Genomic DNA, 11,503 nt, shown 5'->3' with positions numbered 1-11,503 from the left:
TATTTATGGTAGCTTTTAACTCTAACCAAGATAGTTCAGTTTCTGATATTGACTTGAGCCTCTGTGTCCATTTTGAGTGTGATGTGTGTCCCATTCAAAGTGTAAATAGCAGTCCAATCAGCTGTTCCCACTAACAAGTCCCCTAACATGTTGCTGGAGCAGCTTTCTACACTGACACTGCATATTTTCCTGGGCATCTAGACTCTTTCAAAGTGATTTTCTCCACTGTTGTTTCTGCAGTCCTTCCTGAAAGCTGGGTATTGGCGTGGTCTGTGACCTCTGCTACACCTGGTGCATTTCTGTTTCTGTTTCCTGGCGATAGGGTCTTGGCATCACTGTGGACTTTGTTCTGTAGATTTCTGTCCTTTGTCTCATTTTTTCTGGTGATTTTTCTCTATTGATTTTAAACACCATCTCATTGGGTCTATTGTAGGGCGTATTTCCATCAAGGATGAGACAGCTACAGGGATGAGGTCAGGAACCTGGTGGAGTGGTGCCTTGGCAATAACCTCTCCCTCAATGTCAACAAAACCAAAGAGATGGTTGTCTATTTCAGAAATCTGGGTGGAGACCAGGAGGCATGAAAGCACTTTTATCTCCTCAGACAGTTAAAAAAATGGTCTATTTTCAACTTTTCTTACTACATTTTACAGGTGCGCTTATGAAAGTGTGCTCATGTGTCGTATTTGACTGTGGTTTGGCAGCAACCATTGTCTGACTGAAAGGCATTTCAGGAGATGATCAGATCAACCCAGTCCATTATTGGAGTACAGCTTCCCTCTATTGTAGACATTTTTACAGCTGGGAGTATTGCTAAGGGTAACAATCACCCTGGTTTCTCATTTTCTTCTCCACTTTCATCTGGTGAGGATTATAGGAGCATAAAGGCACATACTGTACCTCTAGATTCACAGATCCTCCTAGCTGTCAGACTATTGAATTATACCTCTATAAATGACTCATACTGATGATTTTTTTGCACACTCTTGTGCTGACTTGTACTGTAGTTAAGTTGTATTTCCTTTAACTTTGCAGTTGTTGCTGCTGTGTTTATGTTTGGTACTGTACATCCTTAATGTCTTTGTATTGGAACACAGATGCAAATAAACATTTCACTGCATGTGTACAGATGATAAATAAATAGAACTGAACTAGCCTAGTTACCATCCATGGACTTTGGTTTGTGTCACTTCTTTTGGCCTGGCACACCGGAATTGCTTTATCATGGATCAACTCTGTTTCACTGAGAAATATTTCTCTCAGTCTCCTTTCTCTTGCATCCCAAAGTTACACGTCTGGGTTTTCAGTTTCAAGTGCATGATAAATGCTTCCACAGACTCTGTTTCACTCTATACTCTGCTGTTGAAAACATATATTTCATATATATCATTATTTTGGGAGTACAAAAGGACTGAAATGGACCCTGCGACAGTTATAAACAGTACGACTTTCTGTTCATTGTCTTTTCCATTTGCTCCAGCAACCGTCAAGCAGAGGGTAAAGGACTGTTTGAAACACTTCCATTGCTCCTCTACATTGCCTGTTAGCTTTAATTTAGTTGCTCGTTTTAGCTGCTCCATATTTTTCTCTTATGTTTCATCCTCTACACTACTCTTCCAGTGTCACAGTATGGTATCATACCAGAAGAGAGCTCATGGTTTTAATAAATTAATTAAAGAATGGAATTCAGCACACCACATCTGTGGCATACCATACTGCCACAAATGGCTTAGCAGAAAGACTTGTGCAGAACAAGAAACATGCAATAAAATCAGCTCAAGGTCATGTAATAGTCCAAAAATGTATCTATATATTTCTGATTTCTTGTAGAAACACACCAAATGTGACCAATGCAACATTGTGTGCATGTGACAGTAATCTGTAAAATAATCCCTTTGAGTGAAGACAGGAATTGAGATAGTCCATCTTTATTCCTAGTTTAGGAAATAAGTTGTATATATATTTTCTGTTCATGTTATGTATAACCCTTTATGACTTTCTGTGTTTCAGAAAAAAGAACTGTGTGAGGTATAAAAAGGCAGCATTTAAATTATGCTGTGTGTACAATTGTTCTGGCAAAATAAACTGGTTTTCCACTCACCTCTGTTTAATGCTTAAATGTTGGTACTGTATAGTACAACTTTTCCTACAAGAAAACATAACATAGAATCATCCTTCTAGCCCATACAATAATGAATGTAGGCTCACTTTAAGAAATATAATATCAAATATAACTCACTTGGAAATTCATTTGGTATTCCCTTTTGGGGATATTGTATTTTGAATTTTGAAATTCTGGAGTTAATTTGCCAGCAAGGCATGACTTTACAAAATGGTCAGAAAGAGTTTCTGAGAAAGCAGTAATAAAGGTATGTTGCTTAATGTGTCACTTTAGACTTTAAAGTTACTAATTAATCAAATGACGTCACCAGAATGTAAAAAATACAGAGGGTGGTGTTTCCAACTTTCATTTCTGAACAAATTTAAGGTAGGTGAAATACCCTTTTGAGATTTTAATTGAAGTATTGAACTGAAGTATAATTCTGAACTGTTGCACGGACACTGTTGTGTCTTTTAAAAGCTTGGGAATACATTTTGTTAATGTGATAATAGTGCTTAGAACACTTAAACAGAAAGAAATTAACAAGATTAAGTAAGATACAGACAAAAACAAGAATAGATGATGTGGTGGTAGATGAAGATCAAGGGTTATATTTTCCTGAATACCTATGGTGCAGTACAACTTGGGTCCTAGAAACTTACAGTAGGTCCCAACTGCTACAGAGCAAGTGAAACGTGGCTTGAATATTTTTCAAACAATTGTTTTACCGTTTTTTATGGAAGTTTACTAACCACAAAGAAAAAAAATATTGCGTTTCAAATAGATAGTATTGCGTTTAAACGAGAAAATTATTGCGTTAAAACGAGATAGTATTGTGCATAAACGCAATAGTTAATTGGTGAACAAGTTTGCCTACCATATTGATATTTTGTATTAAATAAGCAATGATATTGTCCCATGCAAAGTAGCATTGACTTTAACAACAGAATAATATCAGAATAATTTTATTTGGAAAAAAAAGTAATGTAAAGGAGCACGTGTACTGCCTTTGTATACAGTACATTACATACAACACCTTGTCAGTGGGCATTCCGGGTTAAATGATCGTCGTTTTCGCTGTTTCTGTAGCAAGTAGAAATGACACAGCTTTCCAAAAGTATGTTCTTGATGTGATACTGCAGAAATATGTACTGTACATAGGTACATAGTTTTTGCCTACTCTGTAAACACTTAAACGGAATACATTCAGACGTACTTGTCACTGAAACAACGCAATAAATATTTTTTACTCCGTGGTACTAATTAGCTTCCATATTTTTTTTAAAGAATACAGTTAACTAAATTATATTTTTAAACCCACACAGGAACTTCTCTATGCAACTCAGTATGGGTATATGTTTCACTTGCTGAACATAAATGAGGTAGTAAAACAAACATGGAGTATAAAAATATCTGTTAGCTTTAAAGTAGCCGGTATCTGTTAGTTAAAAAAAGGCATCATAGAGAGACACCTAGCAGCCGTTGGGTGCTATTGCAGGCAGTGACAGTTGCACTACAGCTCTTTGATTTTTCTGACATTGAGGGAGAGATTATTGTCAACGCACCACTCCACCAGTAGGCTGTAGGCTGTCTTATCATTATCAGTGATTCGGCTAAAGATGGTAGTGTCGTCAGCATATTTATAGATGGAATTGGAGCTGTATCAGGCCACACAATCGTGGGTAAACAAGGAAAAAACCTATATTGATGGTGAGTGTGGAAGAAAGCTTTCCATCGACCCTCACAATCTGTGGTCTGCCATTCAGGAAATCCATAATCCACCTGCATAGAGAAGTGTTGATGCCCAGGTTATTAAGCTTCCTGACTTGTCTGGAAGGAACTTAAATGCGGAGCGTTAATCAATGGATCAATACAGTATCCCTCTATCCAGTGCCTAAAACTCTCTCCAAAGTGTCTCAGCACCCTGGAAAGGTAGCTGTGATTCACTCCGTCGAAAGCTTTCTCCTGGTATAGGCGTACCACTATCACGGGTATGTTACTGTCCCCTGCTCAGGTTGTGACGTCTTGTGTGATCTGTAGATTTCAGCTGACGGATTGCCTCTCTACCCTGCATGTCCATTCACTGGTTATTATGTGAGGCAAGCCTTCCTTAATGTGTTGGGCAAGAGTTTTGGCAGCTTCTGCACATACATCCTGATGGGTCTCCAGTTTTTGAGGTTGGATGCGTCCCCCATCTTGAACAGAAGAGAGATTACTCCCTTCCTTATCATCTGGCTTGTTCAAAGATGTGTTGTACTCTACCACGTCCTTTGCCAGGATGTCCCAGAAGCTGGTGTTGAACTCCATTGGGAGCCAGTCAGGTCCTAGTAGTTTTTTCCGTGGACCAAAGTTCTGCCTTTAACTCTCCTGCTGTTACGGGGGCTGATAGGTTAATTGGCTTCCTGGAAAATTGACCCTGGTTTGAGTGTGTGCATGTCTGTGTTTGTGTCCATCTGCCCTGTAATGGACTGGTGTCTGGTCCAAGGTGTACCCTGACTTTATCCCGCTGCTTGTTAGAAGGCTGCCCCGCAATCCTGAAGATGCAGTTAAAAATGGATTGATAGATGTTATGTAGGACTCTACTGAAAAATAATCCCACTTTTACAGGCAGACAATCTTCTGTCCCTTACCTTATGTTGTCAACTCAGCCACAATGACCAGAGGTCAGGTTGTCAGGGAGGTGTAGAAATCTATAGAAATGACAAGATCATTCCTGGCTGGTCAGTAAAGCAACAGTTTATGGAGGGTACAATAATAAAGAGACAACACTGGAAAAATGCCTCTCCATAGTCTCCATCAGAATAGAAAAAGTAAGGAGAACTTACTTTGTATCTATCAGCCAATTAAGAAACTGTACAGTGAGTAGATCCTATTCTTTCCAAGCAAGACTACACAAAATCTTCCAAGACATTGGAGCACTGAAAAATAATCTTCAGATTTAGGAAAGGGACTGTTGTCTTATGTTGTTGTGTGAATATTTATTTTCCTTTTGAGGTATCCATTAAACAAAATATTTCATTTGAATTTTGATGCACTGCTTTTTACAGGAAGAAAGCTTTTAGCATTAATCTAAGGAGATACTTTATCTTGAGTAGGATATTTCATTTTATGAATAAGCTTTTCTTCTTTTGTTTTCGTATCTCATTTTCAGGGTTTTCTGGTCCTGCAAAAGGCTGGGTCCAGGAACTCACAGTTCTTGTAAATAATATTTCCAAACATAGTGTGTTTCTGTTAATACATTCAAGTATTTTTTGTCTTTTAAAGTCTACTGCCTTGTTCATTACTTTACTGTCTCACTGTGCTGAGAACAGGTGTCACAATTGGCTAGAAAAGCAAGGTGTCTGAACATGTTTTTCTCTCTGAATTTTTAGCCTTTAGAAATTTAGCATTTAATTTGCCTACATCCCCCATCTAGTAGCAAAACTATGAGGCTTAAGTGTTCACACCACTGTTTATGTTCTACATCTAGTTGTATTCAAATATGTCCCTTTTAGACAATATTGGAGAAACTAATTCTGAACCAGACCAGACACTTTCTTAAAGTGTATAAATAGTGTATCATTTTCACAGAATAAGATTTAAAATGACAATAATTCCCAGAATGTGACAAAGTAAATTAAAGTCTAGATGATCTTTCTAGGATTATCAACAACTGGGATACTTAAAAACTAGTATTTGCTAGTCTACTATGGTCATATTTAAAAAAAAATGTTTTAATCACTTAAAAACAAGTTACAGGAGAGTGTTAAACATCATGGCAACAGAACAAATAAAGAAGTCAGAAATAATTTGAGAGTAGTGTAGCGGCTAGGCTTATTAAAGTACAGGAATTAAGTTTCTGCTCCCTTGCCAGTCCCTCTCTTCTTCATCTCAGTGGTGCTTGATACAGAGAGGCCATTCCATTTGGTTCACACTTGAGGTGTTTTTCTATCTGATTGAGTGTCCTGATAAGGAACAACTCCCCAAAGCTGGGACACATCAACCACCCTAACAAATGGTTATCTGGCACCTTAATGTCTGGGATATTCCAAGGGAGTCTTATTCAAAGTTGGTTTACAACTCTAAGGTTACTCATCATCAGCCAATCAGGAACTGGTAGGGCAGGTTAACCCCACGTGGGTCTCTGATGCCCATGAAACTTTCAACCAATGAACAACCTGCATTTCCTCCAGGTAAAACAGGCTACACAGAGCGCCTGTAGAACAGTTCCCAGGAGCAGGGCATTCTCGCAGCGCGCCTGCTAGACATTCAGCCTCAGGGCTCCTCCTGAACATCCTCAGACTCAGCTTGGACCACCATGTAACGGCCAGTGGGTCCGAATGCCAGAACTTTTCTTTGTTCTAAGAGTTGAGGATGGAGGTTGCCAGAGTGTAACCAAAGGATCCACCCGAGGTTAGCCAGCAGCAAGCCTCGTGAACCCACCATGAACACTCACCTGATCAACAAGTGAACTACGGTCGGAACTGTGGACAGCTGAATCACTATTCAGAACTAGCGCTACATCAGGAACGAACCGGTCTTCTTCCTGACCTGCTGGGACCCGCAGTCACTTTTCTCCTGTGCACAAACTATGCTGGTTTCAGCCAACACTAACTAGCCAGTCTTCAGTGAGCATCAGCAGTGCACCACAGCAGGAATCGTTTCCCACCACGTCGCAAGCCCCAACCGCACTGCCTGGCACCGAGCCACAGAGCGCCGATTGGACAGCAACAAGCCTGCCACTGTTTCTTTGTGTCTGCAGGAGATCTGAATCCCCACAGATTGGATGAGTATTCAACATTCTGCATTGCCGCTCGAGAATTCAATTGTTACCTCAACCCCAGTTGATATCAATTTAATTCCTATGAGTGATGTACTTGCTTTTGAGTATCTAGTGTAGAAGTTGTAATCCAGGTTCATTTACGAAACGGTCTAAATGAATGATATACTGAATGTATGTCCCTCTTGGTATTTGTAACTCTTCGTGATTGAATAATAACTTTTGCATTCTGCTACCCTCATGATAAGATCTGTTATGTTTAGATGCACATTTTATGTATTAATAAATGTATTTTCGTGTATTAGTACCCATGTGTGTGCGTTGTTTGAGTTATCCCACAAGGTTGGATTCTAATACCATCAAAAGAATCATTTTGTGACTTACTGCTACAATTAATAATTGTCCGAGTTATGCACAAACCCCTACATTTACTGGTGCCTCATGAGAGGATGCCTACAGTAGAAAGAACATTATGACAGATGGTGACAAAAAATTGAATCTGTTTAAACATCTCTCCAGAAAAACAATGACAGGTTGATCAAGACAGCAGTGTTTGGTATCATGATAGAAGAAAACACAAGGGATGATCATGAAGAAAATTGCTGGAGGCTGTAGAAGACTGGGTTATAAGGATCTACTGTATATAACCTCAGTCATCCAGTACTGCACTGAACAACATTCAGCAAATGATCAAGACACAATATGCACATGGGGACTGATTATAATGATGATGAGATGTTTTAAAATGTTCACAGAAATCGCTTCCTGGACAATGTAAATAAATTCCATTCTTCTTATGTTTAACATTGTCCTTAACTGTAACAATATCAAATCCATTACACATTAAGTAATTCTCAATGTATGTGTACATTTCTTTTGCTTCTTTACAGGAATGCTGTCTAGAAAGCTCAACCAACAACTTGGAAAACCTGTTAAATCCTTAACTGGTTGGTTACTGACCAAGTTCTTCTTATGGCACAACCGCATCCTGGAAGAAAATGCAGTGAAGCTTGCCGAGATTCAGCCAGATGACACAGTCCTGGAGTTGGGTTTTGGGCTCGGGCTGGGGCTCCAGGCAGCTGCTCCTCTCCTCACAGGCTCTAGAGGAAAGCTGTTTGGGGTTGACTATTCTGAGTATATGTTCACAAAGGCCAGTGAAAGGATGAGGGCTGAGATTGAATCTGGAAAGGTTACTCTCTTCAATGGCAACGTCATGGCCATGCCCCTTCCTGACAGCAGTGTGGACAAGGTCTACCACTGCAACTGCTACTACTTCTGGCCCGATCTGAAGGCTGGAACCTCAGAAATCCACAGGGTGATGAAATCAGGTGGGCTGAAGTGTCAGACAAGGCAGCTGTTTCCTGGTGCTGGAAAAAAACTGATTGCAGAACTTAAAAGAGGAGATGCAAAGGTGGTTTTAAGGAAACCAATGTGTTCAGACTCAGTAAAAGCTAAGAGGACTGAGACTGAACTCACAGTGTTCCTTGACTGATGTTTTCATATTTCTTGGGGATATTACTATTATCTCTATAAAATACAGTGAGCAGAAACCAAGCCACAAATCCTTTGTCATTTTTGTCCTCTGTGGTGAATGTTACATGATTGTAAATCCTAAAATTAATTCTGTAATGTGCCGTCTGCAATTCTACTGTTTGTGTTTTGACAGGTGGTCTCATGGTGACAACTCTCAGACTTTCCTCAATCATGAAGTTAGCATCATCAAACATTCTCCTAAATGATAACTGGAAACCCGAGGTCTTCATGGAGGCCCTGCGAGCTACTGGATTCTCTGATGTTCGAATGGAGGACAAGCAAGACAAGAAAATAGTTTTCCAAGCCATTTATGCCACTGCTTCTAAATGATGCATGCAATTAAACATTGCTTCTATGAATGCTTCGAAATTATGCTTTTAATAAGCATTGGTTCTTTGAAAGCTTTGTTCAGGAAAAGACAACAGTACCTAGCAACTTATGCTGCTAAGTTCCAATACATTTACGCTGATCACAACTTACTATTTGAAACTGGGTTGGTGTGATGCTGATTATCATCATGGTACAGTAATCTCACTTAAAGGTTGAAATAAAATTTTTCAAGTATTTTTTATTTGTTTTTATTGATTCCTGTATATCTACAGTACATATGTTCAGGGAAATTAAAAGTAGCTTTATTGATAGTATTAAAAATGATCATGCTGATATCCAAAAGCCATGCTCTTTCAACACAATACCATTCAGTGTTTGCAAGGTGTAGAAGCATAAACAACTTAACATTTTCTATGGGTCTGTTTTGTAGTGTATGGCTGATAACCCCACTATAGTTTGAGCTAAATTAAGGAATATTTTAGTATATTCAATGTTCTTCCTCTGAATTTAAACTGTTTTTATACACGTACTATATAACCACGAGAGCATTAATGTTAATTTACTAATTCTAGACAGTATTAAAATGTGGCAAATCTATAACACTTTCAGAAGTTTATTTCTAAAAGAGTACAATAGATTTTTATTTCTTCAAATTCTCCATTAAAGATCCAAAGGATCACAAAACCCTTCATTCATTCTGATGTCCCGTAATCCACGCAACCTATGACACCTGATTACATGACAAGATGTAACAGAAGCCATTATATTGCTTACAGATATATATCCAAGCCACACATATGTAACGTGTTGTAGTAGCTAATCCGTTACATTTATTGATCGGGATTTAACCTAAAAGGCTATTTAAACTAGAAAACAGATATCAGCATTAATGTATTTTAAAATTAATGGCTAATATTTCAAAAGAACATGAACAAGCAACTGTATTTTTGCATAAAGAAGGAATAATAATGACTGAAAACAGTGTTTAGACTCTTGCACAGCAGTGTAGTCTGTTTTTTAAATCATTTTACCATCTGATGTTTAAAATGTACATGATTAAAAAAATCACTATAAAAAAAACAACTGTAAAAGACACACATTCCAGACTGGCCAGAAGGACTGTATTGGACCCCAGTTACCCAACAAATGTCCCAGAATAATGCAGTCCAGTTGTCCTGTCCTTCATGTACTTCCTTCGATGGTTCTTAGGATAGTTCTTCTCTGGTCCAGGATGTCTTGATCAACGCGATTCTCTCATGCTCCCCCCATCCTCTCCCACCCCCCACCTTGATTTCTCCAAGTCCAGTGTCAGGTAGGGGGGAGAGGAAGATGATGCTGGATCCTTCCTCAGTCGCTTCCTGTAGAATCCCTAGTGTCAGCATCCTCTCTATGGTTTCAATGATGTGGTCTATCCCACAAAATTTCCTTCTTTCAAAGGGTCCTAGTTCTGTCTACACCAAGGCTTAAGCCTTTTTAACAAAGACTCTTGACTTGCTACCGGGGGGTCGAAAGCATCTCTGCAATGCTTTCTGTCCAGGGCTCCTTGACGAAATGGTTGTACAGATCCAGCCATTCAGAATTGCGAATTATGCAATATAATGTGCCAGACATAATGTGTTTCAACGTGTTTTTTTTAATAATCTGATGCTGGACTGCACTACTTTGTAAAACCACCAGGTGGTACAGTGAACGATTAACTTGTCATGTGCAAGTTTACAGGGCTATTACACGAAATGCCCGGGTTGGAATCCCATTGAATGCTCAACCCCTTAGGGACAATCTTTTTTCAATTATAGAATGTCATTTGCATACTGTTTCGGCTTTTATTAATTAAGATTTATGTATTTAACATTTAATTAATTTAATTTTATGTATATTTAAATTGTTAAATATTAATATTATGTTATCAGTATCAATATTAATATTAATAATAAAAGTGGGGCTGTTTCAAAATGCAGAATTACTCAGCCAGATATACAGTATATAGAAATGTTTTTTAATTATTATAGCTTTTTGTGAACGCAATGGGCTTTTTTCAGGTTTACATTTGCATTAAAATAATCTATATCTTGTCTTAATATTAATTTCAGCAACAAGTAATTAGGAAACAGTTTTGCTTTAGATTTGGATTATAAAATATATTTCACACATACCGTACTGTAGTGGCTTTAAAACCATACGGTATCACACTGCAGTTTATGGACATGTACGCTACTGTTTCAGCATATCTTTGGATGACTTCATGGGATTTGTGTGTGTGTCATGTTGGGAATTGCAGTCTTGGTTCTTGGCTTATGTTTTAAAATTACAGTACACAATGTTACACTACACCCCCACTGCAAGGTGTGAGGGCTTTAACAACTTAAAAAATGCTGATTAGGAAAAAGTCCTCTGTATGTTTTTTTTTCTCATTGCAGTATACAGTATAAGTTTAACATTGTGAACAAACAATATGTAAGACAAATGGGGACTTGGTAAATCCTGGAATGGCTGAATGCAAACAATAACTGCTCTACTTTTATACATTTCTTTATTGTTTCATAAAAAACTATTATATTTCAATTAAGTAGACCTATATAAGGAAAAAGCTAAATCATTTTGGGGCTTTTTTTGGATTTTTTTGGGGGGTGATTTTAAGTACTGGGGCAAAGCCCTCAGAACACTAATAGAGACTATAGTAAATGTACAACAAGAGGAGTGTCTTTTGAGAGAGTATTCCCTTTCCCTTACCCTAGAACAAAACTGTTATGTTTCATTTATGCACCCCCAGATCCTCTCCT

At 38.3% G+C, this 11,503-nt stretch overlaps 1 protein-coding gene across 1 annotated transcript; it reads left to right on the top strand.

The window, feature by feature from the left end:
- The first annotated feature begins 2,453 nt into the window (after positions 1-2,453).
- On the top strand, positions 2,454-8,951 carry LOC148830853 (uncharacterized). The gene is made up of 3 exons (XM_088922199.1): positions 2,454-2,488; positions 7,751-8,188; positions 8,527-8,951. Exons 2-3 carry the CDS (start codon positions 7,753-7,755, stop codon positions 8,721-8,723), a joined length of 633 nt encoding a protein of 210 aa, XP_088778325.1. The 5' UTR covers positions 2,454-2,488; positions 7,751-7,752; the 3' UTR covers positions 8,724-8,951.
- Positions 8,952-11,503: the final 2,552 nt, after the last annotated feature.

Source organism: Atractosteus spatula, chromosome 7, assembly GCF_055471065.1.
Source record: "Atractosteus spatula isolate fAtrSpa1 chromosome 7, fAtrSpa1.hap1, whole genome shotgun sequence".
Classification (NCBI taxonomy): Eukaryota; Metazoa; Chordata; class Actinopteri; order Semionotiformes; family Lepisosteidae; genus Atractosteus; species Atractosteus spatula.
This window is presented reverse-complemented; position numbering and strand designations above follow the sequence as displayed.

What these genes read in the sequence shown, in the direction of transcription:
- LOC148830853 (XM_088922199.1), top strand. Translation starts at nt 7,753, where the DNA reads ATGCTGTCTAGAAAGCTCAACCAACAACTTGGAAAACCTGTTAAATCC. An exon ending in CCACAGGGTGATGAAATCAG is followed by an intron (nt 8,189 to 8,526) that starts GTGGGCTGAAGT and finishes GTGTTTTGACAG; the next exon opens with GTGGTCTCATGGTGACAACT.